The sequence below is a fragment of the Oncorhynchus mykiss genome, chromosome 25 (assembly GCF_057628025.1).
Source record: "Oncorhynchus mykiss isolate SJ-2025 chromosome 25, ASM5762802v1, whole genome shotgun sequence".
NCBI lineage: Eukaryota > Metazoa > Chordata > Actinopteri > Salmoniformes > Salmonidae > Oncorhynchus > Oncorhynchus mykiss.
The window spans coordinates 41,452,423-41,473,793 of NC_143046.1; the positions used below are offsets into that span (position 1 = coordinate 41,452,423).

General features: G+C 45.9%; 1 protein-coding gene across 1 annotated transcript in view; it reads left to right on the plus strand.

Moving 5' to 3' along the window:
- The first annotated feature begins 4,345 nt into the window (after window positions 1-4,345).
- The window catches only part of LOC110505164 (apelin), a 30,677-nt gene continuing 13,651 nt past the window's right edge, over window positions 4,346-21,371 (plus strand). Inside the window, exons 1-2 of the mRNA XM_021584187.3 lie at window positions 4,346-4,518; window positions 20,188-20,363. Coding sequence (XP_021439862.3) covers window positions 4,452-4,518; window positions 20,188-20,357 — 237 coding nt within the window. The 5' untranslated portion in view covers window positions 4,346-4,451 and the 3' untranslated portion in view covers window positions 20,358-20,363. The remainder of the gene's footprint in view (window positions 4,519-20,187; window positions 20,364-21,371) is intronic.

A 21,371-nucleotide genomic window follows, 5' to 3' on the forward strand; every position in this document is an offset into this window, starting at 1 on the left:
CAAATCCAGGCATAGATGGAATTCTTTTTATCAGACGGGTTTCCTGTTAACTTCCAAGTGCTTCCTGTGTCAGGGCAGATGTGGTTGTGTTGCGGTTCTGTGACTCCACTGATCCCCACTGGTCCATCAGGAAGACCTCCACTGGCCCATTAGGAAGACCGTTACTGGCCTACACTCACGTCGCCACAACAGACCGCGTCCTAAGACTGCATGTTCGACATTATAAGCTTTTCTTTAACGCAAACATAATTAGAGATAATACGATGCAAATGTTTTTGATCTTTATTGGCAAGTTTGTGTCGACTCATACGTTCCTATCTTAATAACTCGGGGCGTTTTTAACGGTTTGTAAATCCACAAGCAGTCAATTTCCGCAGCCAGATGCACCTGGAACCCCGCAAGTATACACCAGCTCACTCAATATAAACAGACAAATCCCTACTGATATTCGATAGTAATTTTTTTTTTTTAAAAAGCCTCTTAATACAGTCATCCCAAAAGGCATAGAAATGAGTCCTAAAACACGGAACATGTAAAAAAAAATTGGAGTATGATGGAATGTGGGAATTATACGCCCAACCCCAGACTGAGCAGGGACTATGCTATTTCCCAAAATGTCAGTCATTGTGCAACTTCTGGGACACAGGGGCTTCAAGAGACAAAGGCTGGGCTATGTGAGGTTTAGGGTGGGGCCTTGGGGGGCCGTTCTCAGGTCTCTACAGCAGTAAAGTCCCTTTTTTTGTGACAGCACATAGAAAAGGTATCGGGGTTGTGACCAAGGGAACACCATCCATCATGTGTCACTGTTCCCCTTTAGTGACTCTCTAGCGCTGTAGGCCAGCCTCAGTTAGCTTACGAGAACCACCATATATCAACTTACATATTATGGCAAACACGGTTTGTGTTTGAAGGATTAAAAGGTAAAATAATGAGCTACGGTTTCCAATTTATGAAATCTTTTCTGTGTAGTGTGAACCATTTCCCTGTTCGAACGCTAACATTTATTGTTCAGTCATATTTTGACTGCAGCGTCTGTATTCTGGGTGGACCTAAGCAAACCTGCAAAACCAATGTGAAGGGTTGGGTAAGGGTGAAATTCTGTAGATATTTCTGATCAGAACAAATACGTTTTTACCCCAAAAAAACATCCATATCCTTTTTGGAAATAAACCAGCTGTATTTGTATTTATTATGGATCCTCATTAGCTGGTGCCAAGGAGGCAGGTACTGTTCCTGGGTTCCAGCAAAATGAAGGCAATTATACAATTTAAAAAACATTACAATAAAATCACAACAGATTTCACAACACATTACGTGAGTGACCTCAGGCCCCTAATCTACTACCACATATTGTATCTATAACACAAATCCACGTGTACGTGTGTGTATAGTGCGTATGTTATCGTGTGTGTATGTCAAGAGTGGCAGGCAAGCCTGGAGGAGTCGGCCGATTCCAGGACCGAGGAGTGGACAGTGTCAGGAACAAACATCCAGTTATCTGGGCCCCCCCGTGGGTTCGGCTGGGAACGCTACTCCTCACGGACCAACTTCCCTATTCCACAGCTGAGTGCTATTGCTAGGCACGGGGTGGGAAGGATGGTCTCGGGGCCCGAGGGTGTAGCCGCGGGGCTATAGCGGTGTGACAGCGCATCCGGCTTGATATTCTTGGATCCCGGTCGGTAGGAGAGGGAGAAGTTAAACTGGGTGAAAAGCAGGGCCCACCTAGGTTTCCTGGAATTGAGACACTTGTCAGGTGCGCAGATATTCCAGGTTCTTGTGATCCGTCCACACAATGAACGAATGTTCCGCCCCCTCCAACCAGTGTCTCCACTCCTCCAACTCCGTTCTTCACCGCGAGAAGATCACGATTTCCCACATCGGAATTCCTCTCTGTGGCGTTCAGGCGATGAGAGAAGAAGGCGCAGGGATGTAACTTGAGGTCCAGGGCAAAACGGGATGGGACAGCCGCCACTCTGAGGGCTGGCAGTCTTCCACACGTACCTCTTCCATATCTGCACCAGGTGGTAAGCTTTCCACAGGTCCAATTTGGAGAAAACGGTGGCCCCCTGGAGCGGCTCGAAGGCCGAGGCGATGAGTGGTAGCAGGTAGCGGTTCTTCACTGTAATGTCATTGAGGTCCGGTAATCGATGCACAGGCACAGTTTTGTCCTTCTTCTCCACAAAGAAGAACCCTGCGCCGGCAGGGGAGGCAGAAGGACAGATACACCCTGCAGTCAAGGCTCAGGAGAAGACCCAGATGCAGGCCGTTTCGAAGTAACAAAAGTTTATTTCCAAAACAGCGGAGCAGGCAAAGAACAGGTAAAGGGCAGGCAGAGGTCAGTAGTCCAGAGCAGAGTCTGAAAGGTACAGAACGTCAGGCAGGCTCAGGGTCAGGCAGAGTTCAGTAGTCCAGAGCAGAGTCCGAAAGGTACAGAACGTCAGGCAGGCTCAGGGTCAGGCAGAGTTCAGTAGTCCAGAGCAGAGTCCGAAAGGTACAGAACGTCAGGCAGGCTCAGGGTCAGGCAGAGGTCAGTAGTCCAGAGCAGAGTCTGAAAGGTACAGAACGGCAGGCAGGCTCAGGGTCAGGCAAAGGTCAGTAGCCCAGAGCAGAGTCCGAAAGGTACAGGACGGCAGGCAGGCTCAGGGTCAAGGCAGGCAGAGGTCAGTAATCCAGGGTGGTGTGACAAGGGACAGAACGACAGGCAGGGTCATGGCAGGCAGAATGGTCAAAAACCAGGTAAGCTCGAAAACAGGAACTAGAGACAGAAAGGAGCACGGGGGGAAAAAACGCTGTTAGGCTACAAAACAAAATGAACTGGCAACAAACAAACAGAGAACACAGGTATAAATACACTTGGTATAATGAGGAAGATGGGTGACCCCTGGAGGGGGGGTGGAGACAAGCACAAAGGCAGGTGAATACAGATCATGGTGTGACAGTGTATGCATGTGTCTGTGCCTATGTTTGTGTTGCTTCACAGTCCCCATAGTTCCTTAAGGTGCATTGTTATTATTTTTTGTAATTTTTTTTTATCTAATTTTACTGCTTGCATGAGTTACTTGATGTGGGAAAAGAAGTTCCATGTAGTCATGGCTCCATGTAGTACTGTGTGCCTCCCATAGTCTGTCCTGGACTTGGGGACTGTGAAGAGACCTCTGGTGGCATGTCTTGTGGGGTACTTATTGCTCCAATGGCGATAGTGAAACAGGTTGCATTCAACATGATGTGACAAACTATTCCTCTTATCTATGGACAAAGCTGATAAGACTACTTGTTACAGTTGTCGTGGTCGCCCGGATAGTTCTCACAATTCGGTACCAGAAATGCAACCTTTCCTCTTTACACGTCTAATAAACAAATGGGGGAGAAAAAAACAAGTGCATTTATTTCAGAGCCTTTACAGGGAGGGTAGCTTTCTGACTGCTTTGTTCACCAAAGAATGAAACATTGGAAACGAAACCAGACAAATTACTCAGAGTCAGTGAAACAAACAACTCGGGAGATTGGATCAAGCCAATGAGTCTGCTAAGTTTTTCCTAAGGGTACTCCTCCCAATGTCGCGGACACTGACTTGAAATAACACAAAACATTTCAATGCCATGCCCTTAGTCTCTAAGGACTGGAGTTTTAGACAGAGAATAGTAGAAGGGAGCTACATTCAAAGACTACTTTATCATCAAGAGCATGTGGTTGGTTATTATGATAAACCTTGACACCCCCCACCACTCCTCCTTCCCTACCCCCGCCTGCCTTTCCTTCCCTCTCTGTCTTTAGTGGGAGGGTCGATGTGTATGTGTGTGGGGGGCACCATTGTGGGTGGGGTGGCCCCCTTCTCCAGGATCCACAGAGTCAATGATACATAAGCCACATGACCGACTGGGCTCCTGTTATCCAAGGCAAACAGAGGACTTGCACACACATACAGCCAGACAGACCTGCTTCAAACTGCAAGCTGACTCCCAGCACATTCACAGCTCCACTGAACTTGGCACAGGCTGCCGTGTTCCCTGAGAAGGAGAAAAAAAAAGCTGCACACCTCCGTGGGAGAGCTCAGATAAAGACGTGCCTTCAGTCTTGGAGTGGCGTTGTCACACACTGATACACAAATACGCATTTAGACACACACACATACAGAAATACACACGCACCAGGCAGGCAGGCAGCCAGACACACACACACACACTCCCAGGCACACAAACACACGCACACACCAGGGTGCATACAGAGGCACGCGCACACTCACTCTTACACACACACAGAGAGAGAAGCAAACAGTCTTGCTCTCTCCATCTCTCTCTCTCTCTCTCTCTCTCTCTCTCTCTCCCTCTCCCTCTCTCTCCCTTGCTCGCTCAGTCGCTCTCTCTGCCTCTCTCCCTCCCTCCCATCCACACACACACACCACTACAGTATATCAGCTAGCGACTACCGGAGAGCCAGAGGGGAGTGCAGAAATGAATGTGAAGATCCTGACGCTGGTGATTGTGCTCTTGGTGTCTCTGCTGTGTTCTGCCAGTGCTGGTGAGTACAGGGCTCGCTCGGGCTTCTGCCTGTAGCCTCCCTATGCTTTCTATTTTCTCCCTCTATATCGGCCCTGAGGCTCGGATAAGGCAGCTGTAGTTGATCAGTTACCCAGTGTGATTAGCCTTGTGTGCCACTGAAAGGGAAGGAATATCAGTTCAGCACCTGACTGTGTACAGTACTGCAGTGCAGTGGTTTCCATGTTATTGTTGCCGGGCTGTATTTTGTATGGAAGTTTATAAGGTCATATGCTTTCACTTGATTCAGCTTGAGGGACAGCAGAGATTGTGGCTTATATGAAATATTTAGGAGCTTTTATTGATGGCCATTGCTGTCTATGCTGAGTGCTGTGGCTGAGTGTTGTCAAGGCTGTATTGCCAAATGACTGTTGTGACTGTTATGAAACGGACAGTGGACATGGCATGGCACATGTACTGCAAAGGTAGTGTGGGGAAATAAATCAACCATAGCTGGTAGAGGCATAACTGGTTGTACAAATGTAATTTCACCTGATCTAATGCATTTATAATGTATCAGTGTATTGCTATAACTACATTGTAGCAACGCTCATGCCTGTTCTCATGGTAATCCAATGCTCTGATTCATTTGGTGTGCTGCTGATGAGGATTGTATTTAGAATGTCTATGGGGGAGGCACATAATCCTAGATGCATGGTTGGATGGACTCTTGAGGAGCTCAATTTGTGCTCCTTTGTCACAGTACATTTCCGTAAGGTGCTGCCGCAGCTCTATGAGCCATTGTGTTGGACTCGAGTGTGAAATGAGAATCTCTGTGCGTGCAAATTACGACAAGCCACAACGAACGTGGAGAATAGTATCTGGAGGTATTTATCAGTGGTGGGTCATGGGAGTAGGAGCCTTGAGTGATGTGGGAGGTGTGAGGGGGGGCTGACCATTGGCCAACCTGCAGATGTGGTGCAGGTAACAGTGGAGTGTGAAAACACAACAGTGGGTCTTGTGTCAATGCTTCTAGCTACCTCTCTGAGGATTGACATCTATCTATGAACCACTGCTGGTCGGCATGTGCGTGTACATAATTGTGCATCTGTGTATATCTACTTGTATTATGTGCCTGACTGTACATGCATCTGCGAGGTATACTGGCCACACTTGGCGTATAAAACGGCAAGGTGCAGCAGTGAGAGCTCATGTCTCCCATGCTTCCGAGCGTTGCATTCATGACGGTGTGACGTGCTATTTTTGGTCTCTGCCACACGAGTAAATGGGAAGCAATTATCCTGCATTACGGTCAGTGTCGTCTTTCACAGCCCCTGCTTGTGCCTGACCATGTTCCACGCCCGAGAGCTCACCACCGCGCTACATGTCCCCTTCCCTGTGCTCTGATGACGGAGGAAAAGAAGCTGTGCGAGCTCAAAAATGCTTTTTCAAATGATTCTACGTCTTTCAGGACATGCTGCCTATATCTGCTCTTTCTCCTTGCCTGTTTCCCTGGCTGGTACTGTAGAATTGTCTACATTGAGAGGGAGAAAGGGAGGCTACTGTATAGCAGCGTTAGTGGGTGTGGGGAGAGATGGATGCTGCTAGTTGGAGCTGGAGTCTGTGTCTGTGCCTGTGCAGCACCAGCCTCAGCTACATGCGCTGTGCTGTCGCGGGAAGGTGTCGGCAGAAGGCTCTGTGTGTAGGAAGTGGGTGTGAAGCCTTTCATCTTGAGACAAATGCTTTTCCAGTTCACCAGGAGTTTTCCCGGGTTATCTGTTTTCAGGCGTGTGCGTGTGTAGGCGGAAACACTGGCATGGTCAGGCAGAGAAAGGGTGTGTGTGTGTGTGTGTGTGTGTGTGTGTGTGTGTGTGTGTGTGTGTGTGTGTGTGTGTGTGTGTGTGTGTGTGTGTATGTGCCTGCTTGTGTGTCTGTGTGTGTGTGTTTGGCAGTCAGAGCTCATGGTGCAACAGGCGACAGAACCTCAATCTAACACTCCCCTCCAGCAGTTCTTCAGTGTCACCGAGTAGATTCAGTAGCACTACAGTGGCCTTGCTGGTTCTATATCACCATCCCTGAACAGCATACCCTCAATTACCCATCTTCAAAAAGGCACACTCTACCTTGAGAGCAAGAGAGAGCAGGCAAAGCCTCAGATGTGGTATTCATAATTCATTCTGAAGGCGATCACTTGTCTTCCTCCCCCTCTAACTCTTAAGGGCTGGTATGTAAACAATCCGTATTGTGGAAACAGTCTGGCCTCTCAGGCCTGTCAGCCGAGATATCAAAACCCCATCTTTCACAGGCACGGAAACACCTCCGCCCAAATCCCTAAATGCAGAGAGTTGCACAGGAGGAAAACAACAGATGCTGACACACACACACACACCACACACACCACACACACACACACACACACACACACACACACATTACACACACACACACACACACACACACACACACACACACACACACACACACACACACACACACACACACACACACACAAAAGGCACAATGCTTCTGAGGTGTGTGATGTTAGAGGCCTGATTGACTCCCGGTTGACACCCAGGCACATTTGAACAGGTGAGGTGGTTGTTGGTTTTGTGAGGTGGGCATGATAGGAGGGCTCTTCTTACTGGAATTATATATAGGAGACATCATCTGCATTCGAGTAGGGAGGCAATTTCACATGAGCTTTTATTCCGTGTTAAACGTTGATGTATTGTCGGTTCTCCGGATTCGGCACCAGCATAGTCCCGACTCAGTTGCACCTGTGGTGCTTTCTGGGTCAGGGAGAGCCACAGAGAGGCCCGGAGAAAATAAATACAGGCCCTCATTAAGGCACCTACATCCACACAATGTTTCTTTTCAACAATAAAAAATAAAAAAGGGGAAAAGGGAGGCGGCGAGGAAAAGCCAGGATATTTGGCGAAACAACATCAATGGGACCTATGCTAACAGTACCCAGGAAGCCTTAAATCATAATCCCAGCTCCTTCACACTGGCTCTGGTAATGTAAAGAGTTTTTTGTGTGTCCGCTGTTGCTGCAGTGATTATATGGGCCGTAGAGAGAACAAAAACAGGCAAACTTTTCCAGATGTCCTGCAATAACATAATAATGGTGGGCAAAACATTTGCCACAGAGTAGGCGCAGTAGTTAGGTTATTAGGGGATTATGGGGAGTCATTCAGAGGGTCTATCTTAGTTGGGCGAGTGAGTGGCAGCTGGGTTTGTCTTGTTCTCTCCCACACACACACACAGATACACATGCAGAATAACACATTGTGAATAACCTGGATTTCCTCTCTACGCAACGCTGGCAGAGAATCAGAGCCAAGCCATCAGTTTCAAGATAGGACAGCTAGTCTGAGAGACACGACACAGACACTCACGGCTCTGTCTCTTTACAGAGGCAACCAGACATGCGCAATAGACAGCGAGAATGTTTTGACCACTGGCTACAGTATGGTGCATGGTGACAATCCTGAATGGACACATCATGTAGGCCTAGTTTCATTCTTTCACCCCCAAATCAGGAAGAGCAAATTATTTTATCAGCAACCTCTACTAACTACTAACTACTTGTTGCCCTCGCCACTTGCCTGCCATGTAAATGAATGACAAACATGGAGAAACCAAAATAAAGTCCTAAATCCCTAGTAAATCCCTACTGTATTGAAAAAACAGTCGGGTCTTGTTGACTTCAATAATAAAGTCTTGGGATTTTATTCATGTTTTTGCGATAAGCCACTTCATACTGTACATTGGTATAACTCCCACTCGCCGTGGACTTCATATAAACCGTCCACAATTGCGTTAGAGGAGAAGGAAGAGATTTGTGGGGGGGGGGGGGGGGGGGGGGGGGGGTGGAAATCATAAGTCAATTGGTAGGCTCCAAGAAGTTAGCATATGCGACTGCTGAGGCGCTGTATTGTAATTCAGAAATCCTTTGAATGAATAAATCAACTCACTTAGAACTTCGGTCAGAGGTGTAGGCCTATGCATAAGGAGAAAGACACAGGGAGCGAAAAAAAAAAAGAAGAAAAAAAGAAAGGGAAGACAGAGAGAGAGAGCGGCCATCTTGGAGCACAAGGGTCGTTTAAGCTTTCAGTGGCGAGGGGAGCGCCATGCACGACACTGAAATATTAAAAAGCCTCTAAAAACTTCACAGCTGGTGGTCTCACTTGCCTTCCCAAATTGTTGCAGGTGGACGAGCAAGAGCAATAAAAGGTGGCATGCAACGGTAGTAAAACAATTAGTCTCGAAACGGCTCTCTGCCTCTGCCTGACCCTGAATCCATTATGTGGCCCTAGCTGTTCCGGAGTCGGGCCTTAGTCTGTCTCCCTCATATGAGAGCTATGAGAATGCTGCCCTGGGGCAGATGGTTGGGGTTACCCACCATGCTAGCCAGGCCTCTTCTAAGCACCACCAGATCCCTATCCCCAGGCCCAGGTTACTCCCATTCTCGCACCCAATAGCTTAATCAAAGCCAGATATTTTTCAAAAGCTGCGCTAGTTCCACCAGGGGCTCAATATTAACGTGATTTATGACTCCCTGTTCAAACATTAAGTGTTACATTTAAAGTGGGTGTCAATTGGGATACGATCGGAGTGGACATTTTTATTAACAGCACACCAAAAACCACTGAATAAATATTCTGGAGCCGTTGGAATGAATGAATGGAGCCTTAATTACCTACGCGGTCAATTTACACAAAACATGGAATGGGAAAATATTACACTTGAACAGTGGTGGTCACAGGTATCATTTCCCATCATTTCTTGTGGCCAAACACTGTTTTGTTTCATCTCGTTCTTTCATGACAGATATCCATAATTCAATGCTTGGAAAACACAGGAGCAGCTAGACATCACTTTAGAATGAGGTGAAACAGAAAGAGAGTGGAATGAAAATATAACGAAAGGCAACTTTGTTTCCCTATCAATGCTAAAACCACGTACAGCACACTCAATATGGACACAGTCCGTTTACCTGGTCCAAGGCAAGACACAGCTGGCACTTGTTAGGGACTGTTATTGATAAGGAGGACTGGGGAGATTCATGCAAACTCCGAAGTCGTGGATCATGCATTGGGGACGATGGGCCGTGCAAAGCGGGCTTCGCAGAGCTTGGGAACACTTACCAGTGCCCCCACCGGGTTTAGTCTTACCTCCCAGGCCCTAGGCCACAGGATATCCTTATTTCGGCTATGCCTCTTTATTCTCTCAAAGACACGCATACTAAGTCAAGGTGGTGGAGGTGTACCTCCTTTCTCTCCCCACCCCTCCCGATTTAAATGAAACGCATGGAACTAGAAACCATCAGATCACTTTTCCTTCCTATACCCAAGTGGGCTACGCGGGGAATCATTCATTTATGAAACAATACATTATTCACGGCGGGAGGAAGTTGCCATTGTGCGTAGTTTGTTTATCTAATGGTATTTGACTATTTCACGCATGCAGAAGAGAGAGAGAGAGAGAGAGAGAGAGAGAGAGAGAGCTCCATCGTGAGTCAACCAGCCTGTGACTGATAGGTGGAATCTCTCAATATGTTTCCTAATGGCCATATTTGGAGTAGGGCTGGACCTCCCAAAGTGCCTCTTTCTCGATCTCATTTACTGATGAGGAGAGAGAACGGTTCCCTCCTTTCTTTGCTGGCCCCTGACCATGAACAGATGTTTGTGAAAGAGGAAAACAAGAAGTGGGATACATAACCGTATGTCTCGATCAGGCAGAACGTTTAGTCAAGTAGCGGCGGAACATCTCAACATCTCAACGGGGCGGCAGGGTAGCCTAGTGGTTAGAGCGTTGGACTAGTAACTGGAAGGTTGCAAGTTCAAACCCCTGAGCTGACAAGGTATAAATCTGTAGTTCCGCCCCTGAACAGGTAGTTAGTTAACCCACTGTTCCTAGGCTGTCATTGAAAATAAGAATGTGTTCTTAACTGGATAAATAAAGAAAAAAGAAAAAATGCTTCAGGACAAACACACACAGGTTAGCATGTGCAGTGTATTTGTCAACGAAATGCTGTAAGAAGCTTATATATTCAAGTTTTAATTGACCCAAGGGACAGGGACTGCTATACCACAGTTTGTATATAAAACCCTTTTAGAAAAGCCTTACCCCTTGACTCGAACGTTCACAGTAATATTGCTATAAATGCAGGTGGCATAAATCCTGCTACTACTAGGATGTCTGCCAGTCGGGTAAGAGTAGCTGACTAGGCTGTTCACCTATGTGTGCGTTTGCTGTTTTACCTAACCATGTCTGACGTCAAAATGCCCTCATTAGCTGAGAAACAGCCTCATGCAATGTTGATGCTATGTTCCTTTAAATCCTACCCTATGGGAGAGGCACTGATCCCTAAAGTAGCAGAACTGCAGTGAACTGCAGTCTCACATACACACACACACACACACCTCCTCTATAACATGGGAGAGGGCACGTCAGTTCACAGCAGGGGGGCAGTGATGACACAAGAGAGGGGAGGGGCGAGAGCTGGTGCTTCACATTTGATTAGCGTGCCCATGGAAACGGGCGGTTGGAGGATCTCTCTGCCCTTGCCTTGCTGTTTCTGGAGATTAAAGCTACACCCACCTCACCTCCTCGCTGATTAGTCTACATACCGACCGATGTGCTGGGCCTCGGCCCGCTACTGCTTACTGGAATATCCAGGTCTAAATCGCCATTCGCCTACTGCTACCTCCAGTTCCTACTCGGGGTGTTAAATCCTCTCTCAGACAGCAGGCTGCTACCGAGTTCAGGGAGAAATCTCTCTTCAAATGCTATGCGTGATCGGCTCTCCGATTTTGCCTTGTATTTAAAAGGCCCTAAAATGCCGTAAACTCCTCGCCATAGATTCACACCAATCCACAGAGTTGGATGGTGGATGAATGAAAGCAGCCAGGAGATCCAGTGGTGGACTCCATTGCTTCAGTAGTTGGTGCCTTCAGCATCGCTGGTGCCGCCCGAGGCCCTTTGAACACGCAGAGCTCTGACCATAGCTACCAGAGCAGGCTGCCCCGTCTCGCACCTCATCACGAAGCACTCTCACTAATTTGGGAGCATGTGCAGTTCACTCAGAGGGCTGCAACCTCACAGCCGACCTAGGGGGTAAGGTGGGGCACAAAGGGACATCTGCTGAAACAGAGCGGTCTGCGAAATTTGTTTAAAAAAAAATCTGAGCCCTCAACTTCAGTGAGTGACAGTTAGCAGAGTTTATAACGGGGGTTAAGTTAGAGCTGGGAACGTGCAGCGGGCGCTACGTTTAATGCACTTTCGTTTCCTCTGGGGAGTGGTTAGGGACAAAGCCAGCCTTCATTTCACCCCCACAAACCCATTATTATCACAGACGAGCACCACAATGCTACATATCAAACAGGGAACAGTGGAACACACTGCTTGGAACCCTCTGCTCGCCATGAAAGCAAAAGGCTGACACACACACATACAGGGCCCAAGCCCCTCTCGCCCAGGGGAAAGGGTTGAACAAAATAAGCTGCCCAGTCAGGTTAATTATGCGCTGAAATTTGCAAACTGGGAAACCTGATCCATTTCAACTGACAATGTCATTCTTTTTGCTCCCCGAGTGCCTTTCACAGTGGCTGCCATGGTAACGTGGGTCTGAAAGTCCGCTAGGGAATGGCACCAGTTTCTGCCAAGGCCCAGAGTTACTGGTAGGCATGCGATTAGCAGCACACTGACAGACTCCGGCTTCAACGGGCAGAACATTTCCAAATGGGGGTTCTGAATGCTGAACAGGGCAGGGGTGTCTGCTCCTTCCACTGCGTTTCCACATCTGAGGTAGTGGTAGATGTAAAGGCGAAAGCAAATCCACCACCATACTTCAGCAGCATCAGCAGAAGCTCTGCTCATGCTAGGGCCAAAAGAGCGAAGCTAGGAAAATGGGTTGGCTTGTACTGCATGCAATTGCCTGATTAACGTGTCTCATTTGTGCCTAAACATTCTTGATCCCCCTCATATACCCCTGGAGGGTGTGGGGTGTGTCTGTGTGTGTCTGGGTCTGTGGGAGTTCTAAACACACAGGGTATCACTGTCCGTGCCTTATTTTAGTGAATGAAGGAAGCATGTGATGGAGACAGTGTGGGCTCGCTCCTCTTACCGTACGTCACACTAATAACCATAGCTACACTCACTAGGGTATCTATTCTTACTCTCACGTAAACACATCCCTAGCAGTGTTCCCCATAAGGATCCCCCAGGCAAATGCACGGAATTAGGTGCAAAGCAAACTGTCTCAGTGTTCTGTATGTCTAAAATGCTGCAGATGGTGTTAATGGTATGACATACGCATAATAAAGTGCCATCGTACCATTCACCGAAGATGGCTCTTCCCTCGGCTAAGTGGACTACCATGAAGCAGTGTCTTTTCTGCAGGGGTTATTACTTCCACGGAAAAGGGACATGCTGTACTGTAGGCTGCACTGATCCATGGTCCTCTGGCTCAGTGGGTTTTGAACAGAAAATGCATCTCTGTCTGAATCAATGGAGCTCATTATCACGTCCCCGTCACCTGTGACATGAGGCACTTTAGCCGTTGCCAGCATCAAACATGAGCCAGACGACGCCCCATGGTAGATGTGGCATCAAACGGCGGGGCACTGGGCTAGGCACTGGAGCCAGTGTTTTACCAAGCGAGGCTGCTGGTTCTCTGCTTTTCTGTTCTTTCCTGTTCTCTCCTCCACCTTCTGGTCCCTCCCCTTCTCATCTCTTCTGTTCTCCTCTCCTCTTTCTTCCACTCTCTTCTCGCCTGTTCTCTCATGTCCTCCACCCTCATCTCTCGCCATGGTTACTGCAGAGCAGAGCCCGGTTCCAGTCCGATGCTCTCGTTTCCACTCTATGGCAGCTGCTTGTTTACACATCAAGGGCCTCTCAGGCTGCCTCATCCTCTGCTTCCATGGAAGGATGGAACGGAGAGAGCAAGATGTAGGGTGTGGAGGAGCAGGAGGAAGGCGGGATGGAGGGACAGATGAAGAAAGAGAGAAAACAGAGCAAGAGGGATTGTTTTCCAATTGCTCTGTGACCCGTGAAAGATAATCGATGAGACGGTGCACTGATTCATAATCAGTTTAGCTGAGCAATGAGCAAAGGCTAGTCCAGTTAAGAAACAGATGAGATTAGTTGAAACGATGTATTCATTCGCTTTTACGCACAGAAAATGAAACACTGCAAGGATTCAATTTCAGTGCGACATGCTTGAGGAGCCTTGTTGATTCTGTATCCCATCCATAAATAACCAGTTCTGCCTTCTCACCTGTTGCTGGTTTACTCATGGACCTGGAAAGAGAACAAATCTCATATTTCCTGGCGACAGAGTTAAGTCTAAAGCCATTGGTAAATGTACAAGTCCAGAGATATGTTATGTGGGCCGCTTGGCATCCTACACAATCAGCTTTTCTCTACAAAAGAAACAGTGCTCCTCATTCTCCATCCCCTGTGCGCTTCCTCCATCGGCGTGCCACGTCTCAGCAATGTGATATCCAATTTGCCCATGCGGCTATCGATCGTTAGACTTGGCACCAGACAGCAGGCATCCATTTCTCCCTACTACTCCCCTCTCTCTCTGACAGAACGACAAGCGCTGGGAGACGTACAACTCGGCCCGGTTGACAGGGATGCAAGGGCATTGACAGGGAAGGGCTGTCAGAAACGCTGTGTATCGGCCGGTTCTGAAATGAGATCGAGAAAGTGAAAAAGGCAACGTAATGGATGGCACCTGAGGAGTGTGGTGAAACAAAGGAAGGGGAATTAGATAGCAGCCGACTGGTGATGTATCATTAAAGCCTGGACGCAGGCCAGCTTGTGACACAGCTCTGCTTCTCTCAGTCTTCCTCTCGCTCTCTTTCTCCCTCTCTCTCTCACCACTTCGCTCTCAGATAGGTCTGGAGAGGCAGCAGCAGTAGCTGCAATATTTCCGGCATTCCAGAAATTCCCTATCAATTCGAGTTTACTTAGGGAATCACCAGTAGGGGAAGAAATGCCTGAGTTTGGTTGTGATGAGGGCCTGGGCTCTGGGGTCAGATGTTGAGATAAGGAGGGGTGGTATCGCGAGAAATATCTAACCTCTGCCATATTGCTTCCTTACCCGCTGATCATGTTTATGGGAATCCCACAGTGGGAAAATATCAAATGGGATGCTACATGTGCTGGATCCATTTTCACAGCAATACGATAGTATAGTGGTTTTTGTTTATGGAGATGAAATGTGCATTAACAAATGATTGCTTTGAGTTGGGCCTCATTTACAAGGTATTATGTCATTTGGATGGCTGCCTTCTCATCCCATCTATCCAGATATGGCTAAAGATACATGCCTGGAACTGGAAGTTGCTATATCATGTCTGGCCCAGCTTGATACCTTCTCTCCTGGTGGGAAGAGTCAATCCATAACTGCCAGTCTTATCACTGGGCCCTGGCTTATTTTTAGCAGCTTTCATTACACCTTTCTTTCCTGTGGCCAGACGGGCGGTAGGGCTGAGATCTGTCAGGAGATGTGCTCCCGTCAGAGCCCAGAGTTGAGCAGTGGCTGACAGCTCGCCGTGGCAGGAAACATCTAAATTGTCTCATTACAGATCCGGGTTATGACAGACTGAGCGACCCAGAGAGGAGAGGGAAGCGGGTGATGAGTTGTGTTCAGCACAGCCGGCCCGGGTGTAATTACTGTGTGTGTGTGTGTGTGTGTGTGTGTGTGTGTGTGTGTGTGTGTGTGTGTGTGTGTGTGTGTGTGTGTGTGTGTGTGTGTGTGTGTGTGTGTGTGTGTGTGTGTGTGTGTGTGTGTGTGTGTGTATGTGTGTGTGTGCATATGTCAAAGTGCCAGTTCCAACAGCACAGCCTTCATACATCAGCCGTAGTGGGGGGGATGCTGCTTTAGATGCTGTGAAATATGCAACAGAGCCTTTTCCCCGGTGCAAATGAATTAGCCCACTGTTTCCTGCAAATATGTTATATGTGCCCAGAAGACGATTAGCCCAGGAAATGAAACTTGAGATGTCTGGCATTTCATGGGGATATACATCGAAAACATTTTTAAAAATGACATTTGCCTTCTGGTACAATAACGGTTGTTCACCATTGTGTAAAACCCTTCAAATCGTGGCGCTGTCTCTATTTCCTGATTCTAAATTGTTTAGAACATGATCAGTGAATATCAAGTGTCAAAATATGTTGGGGGTTCAACCACTGTACATGATATGTGTGCTGATACGTCTGCTTTCACTGTAATGGCAGGTGGATAATGAATTTAATTCAGGCAAAAGCTGTTCCCCATTCAAATGTGTTTACCTTGTCAGCTGGAGAAGGGGTCTGCATGTGTGCAGCGCAGAGATGTTAATTCAACCTTAGCCTGAAAGCTCCTTAACAGAAGATGAGGATCCACCATCCACCACCCCACTGACAGCCCTTGCTAGTTCATTCGTCAGCCTCCGTTTCTCCAGGTGTGTTTTGATGTGCTGGATACAGGAAGCAGACATGGGGAGACAGTAATGGTCTCCAGACACTTTCCATAAACCTAGTCAATGGGGAGAATCACTAGAGGCTAAACGTAATCATGGCTTTGACAACTTCTCTATTGCGGCCCTTAAGAATCTCTGCTCCTTTTCCCACCTGTATGGGAGGATGTGGATGATTGTCCAGTCTAGGAGAAGACATAACACCTAAGGAAGGTTCTTCCCAGGAGAATTCTAAAAATGGTGCCAGTCTCTCCTATGGGAGGAGCCTGGAATGTCATGACACCATGTGAGTGATGTCACTTTGGTTTTTGACAGGAAAAGCCTAATGGGAATTGTTGTTTATTTTCTCAGGAAAGGTATTTATGTGTCTCTCAGCAAAAGATGCCTCCTTTAGGAACGCACACGCATCTTTGGTTTCGGATGGACGTGAGGTTGAGAACGGAAATGTGTGACGAATTCTGATTCGCCGAAGTATAGCTTAGATTTCAAGATGTTTCTTGACCGGGTCAAACAGAAAGATTTGAAAAAGTTCTGAAAACAGAAGTGAACATTTTGAACTGTTCTGGGGTTACGTTCATTAGGTTGCAGAGGAGGTCCTAAAAAGGTTTTACTCCTTGAAGGTTTTTCCCTGGGAGGTTTTATTACCGCTCTGAGAACGTAAATGATAGGTTATTTGGAGGTGTTTGAATAAGTTCCTTAAAACTTTCACTGAAAGTTTCAATAAGGCTTTTCATAACAACTGTTAGGTTATTTTGGGTTGACTTTTTTGAACTCCAAGCACAGATGGGGCAGATGGAAATGAATTTCCTTATGCGTTAATCATGCAAACACGTGCATTTTTTTTATTGTGACACGGCATCATTGACATTGTTCTCTATCGACTGTGCCATCCGAAGCTGTTCCTTTTTGTATATTCAAACAGACCACGTTTCAAAGGAAACAAGCACTCATTAACCCTTTACACTCGTACCTGTATACGGGTTGAAAATGGCAGGTTTGAACACTGACAAGTGCCTGAAACTGAAACGCAATGGCTGTACGGTAACATGCTATACATGGCGTCAGAGCTCAGGTTCTCCGCTTCACAGCTCTGTGTGGGTTTTGACTGACAGCCATTCTGAACACGCCCCCATCCCTCCCACTAATTTGGCAACTTTTTCAAATATTTTTGTCCGACTGAGGGAAATGCTGTAAATTAAGAGGACTGAATGTATTTTGAAAGCAAGCCAAACACAAGCCAAAATGAGCACTTCAAACTTCCATATCTCAAAGTCAATGTGATATACCGTGTCAACGTTTATGATCACTAGGTTTGATGTACAGTTACAAGATGACATGGCATTATACCCTGGGTTATTCTAAACAGAATGAGCCTATGTTTGTTCTATTGTGGAGAAAATCTGCTGTGGACCACGCATCTGAATGCACTCATGACTCCATTCTTTGCCCACCGAAATGACCATCTGCTTCTCTGAATTGCCTTGTGAAAGCCTAACACTGTAAGATCATATTTTATAACCTAGCTAGTCATGTTGGCAATAGAACAAGCTGTCAAATGAGCCCCACCTGACCCAGATTGCAATTCATAATGGACCGTTTTTGGATTGCGTAAACAACAACAGTAAGTGTGTGATGGTGGGGATGCAGTGATTGCTCTAGTTCCTCAACGGCACAGCTAGGAGAGCTCAAAAACACACTTTATAGTCGAAGACTCTTCTTTGAGTCATAAAAGTGCATTGAAATTACACTTGGAGACACCAGTTTGGCCTCTAACTCAAACCTTTGTCATTTTGTTGTGTCTCATGTTGCACCTACCCCACATTTTTAAGAATATTTGTATGTTACTGAATGTATCCAGAGTATTTTCACACAGGAAATGTAAAATGCACATGTAATGTTTGGATTCAGTCTTTTCTCCATATAGACCTATTCCTACAAGTTGTTATTATTTTTTATTTATTTTTTATTTAACCTTTATTTAACCAGATGGGCCAGTTGAGAGCAAGTTCTCATTTACAACTGCGACCTGGCCAAGATAAAGCAAAGCAGTGCAACACAAACAACAACACAGAGTTACACATGGAATAAACAAGCGTACAGTCAATAACACAATAGAAAGATCTATATACAGTGTATGCAAATGAAGTAAGGAGGTAAGGCAATAAATAGGCCAATAGTGGGGAAGTAATTACAATTTAGCAATTAACACTGGAGTGATATATGTGCAGATGAGGATGTGCAAGTAGAAACACTGGTGTGCAAAAGAGAAGAAAAACTAAAACAAATATGGGGATGAGGTAGGTAGTTGGATGGGCTGTGTACAGCTGTAGCAATCGGTAAGCCGCTCTGACAGCTGACGCTTAAAGTTAGTGAGGGAGATACAGTATGTCTCCAACTTCAGTGTTGAGTTAAGATCAGTTGTGGCCAATCAGTGGGTGTGGCCAACACAGTTGAACACACTTAACAAGATAGAGGACAGACAGTTTTGTTAATGCTAAGAACGTAACGTATATGTTTTCAAATAGCAGTGTTAGAACGTTCTCTGAATGTTACTAAAGTCTTGTGGTACTTGGTGGTACTAAAGTTCTTGTGGTTTTTATAGAACGTTTTTTTCACATTCTGAGAACGGAATGTAGGTTTTAAAATAACATTCTTAGAACGTTACAAAAGTTTTCTTGTGTTTTTTTTATGGAAAGGTTTCTTAACGTTCTCAGAACAATTTGTGAACATGACTTTAAATAGAACCATGAGGAAACCCGTGTAGGCAATGTTATCCTCAAGTACTGACAATTCCCACAGAAGAATGTTGTTTCTGAACATTCTCTGAACTATTTGAGAAAATTCCCAATGTCCAACCAGTTGGAGAACGTTCCTAGAACATTACCACAGTTGTGATTAAATGTAACCATGTTTGAACTTTTAGGAAAAGTTCTGTTAAAGTCATGAAATACTAAGAAAATCATATTTACTTGTCAAGTTCCTTAAATGTGCTGAGAATGTTCCAAAGTCAAGCAACTATCCTACACCATTTCCAATTGTGGGAAGGTTGTGTGCAATATAACACATAGGACAACCACGCTTTCACCATGCTCTAAGAACATCATATGCTAGCTAGGAAGGGTTGTGATTGATGGATGACATCATGTTTTACGAGGTTGTCAACTTGTTCAGTTAATTAGGTTAGCAAATTGTAAATTAATTCCATACAAGAGTTGATTTCATCCATCTTTTAGTTACTATAATTGAAAAAAAAAAAATTTAACAAAGCCTTACTATAATTTTCCATTGTGAGACATTCAATCTTTTTGACAGGCTCAGACAAAAATTCCAACTAAACTAAGTACTGACATTTTATGTGACTAAAGCAATGAATGGGGGTTGTGTGAAAGATCACCCATATTAAATATCATATAATGGTATCAAGATACTCAACAAACAAAAAAACTTGGAAGTCTGTACTCTCTCAAGAACGTCTTTGAGTTTGCAAAAAGGTCGAAGAGGTTACGGAGACACTGAAGTGGATCAAACCATTTGGAGAAGAGGCTTAAAAGATCAAGCCACACTTATTGAGAAATGACTAGAAACATCTGTGTTCACTCTCTGACACACACACACACACACACACACACACACACACACACACACACACACACACACACACACACACACACACACACACTCTGTGGGACACATACTACTATTTAGCCTGTCCCTAATCTTGGGTCAAACACAGGGTGCTGTGGTATGTACCTTCACCAAACCTGGTGTGTGAGACATCTATAATCTTGAAGTGAGTCACAAGGGACATGAGACACTACGGTTTGACTTTCTCACCGAGGTCGAGCTACATCTGCTGTGTTTTGGTTCCACCACATTGACTTGATGAACTTCAATGCATGGGTGGGCTAAGAGAGGCCCACACACATGCTATCTTTGCATATCTTCGATTGGCTCATCCGCCATAGCTCTTATCCATATTTGTGTCTTATGTACACATGACTGAGAGTGAGATCACGGAATTCACAATCAAAATGAGGATCAATCAAGCTGAGGATAGAAGTAGGGAAACTCATTGATAGGCACACATACAGTACATGTGCACAGGGAGGCCATTTTAGGGTGCTTAACATGCATCACCTCTGGTCCTACAGAAGTAGAAAAACTAATTGATAAAGTACATGTGTGTAGTGGTGGCCATTTTGGGGTGCTCACAAGAGTTTATTGTCATTCTACAGGTCCCATTATGGCCTCCACTGAGCATGGCACAGCACTAGAAGAGGCGGGCGCCGTGAGAAGGCTGGTCCAGCAGAACCCCGGCAGGGGTGGCCAGAGCCACAGACCGGCCAGCTGGAAGAGGAGACGCCCACGACCCCGTCTCTCCCACAAGGGGCCCATGCCATTCTAGAGCAAGGTGAGTTCCATACCGCACCACACATCTCAATGCATAGGCCCCTGTTGCCAAAGTTCATTCCCTTTCAAGAGAGTATCTCACCCTTTATCTGGTCATCAGGGCTGATGATGAAAACGGAGGTCTAGTGTGAGGTCCAGGCCTTTGTGACTGATCCCTCTCTTGGACGTATCACTCAGCATGTTTAGTCAGTGTGTGGAAAAGTCAAACTGTAACAGGAAGAAAAGGACATCTGTAAATGGCTATCACGTCCTCCCCTCTCAACTCAATCACAACACAGGGACGTTATTGTTGGCACAGGCAAAGCCTACTGGTTTAATGTATTCATCTTACTCCAGAAGTGTTGTTTACACAGTGAAAGCTAATATACTGCTTTTTGAGGGAGGTCGATTATACTCAGAAACAGAATCTGGGTGAGTCAACTCTAGAGGAACAAACGTTTTCCTTCAATCTGATAATGTCAATTAAAATATTTCACCAAAGATAATACTTAGCGGGGTTGAGTTCGTAGCAGTGCCACCGTAGTGTATATTTTACTTTGTGTGAAACGTCTTTCGTCCCAAAATGTGTGAAAATATTGTATTTTCACCTTCTACCGGCACTGTCTGCACACACTTTTCAACGCTGTTACAAAAACATACCCTGTGTCATTCAATTGACTCCAAGCAGCTTTTACGGGGAAAAATAGCACTCACGAAAATCACACAGCACCACAGCTAGCATCTGAGCAGACAATCAGAGCCCTTGGTTAATAATATACGTAATCAGAGCTGTGATTCTAAAGCCTCAGTGTGCTCTTGTTGACCGATAGTACTGGTGAAGGTACACTACCGTTCAAAAGTTTGGGGTCACTTAGAAAAGTCCTTGTTTTTGAAAGAAAAGCACATTTTATGTCCATTAAAATAACATAACATGTATCAGAAATACAGTGTAGAAATTGTTAATGTTGTAAATGACTATTGTAGCTGGAAATGGCTGATTTTGAAGGGAATATCTACATAGGTGTGCAAT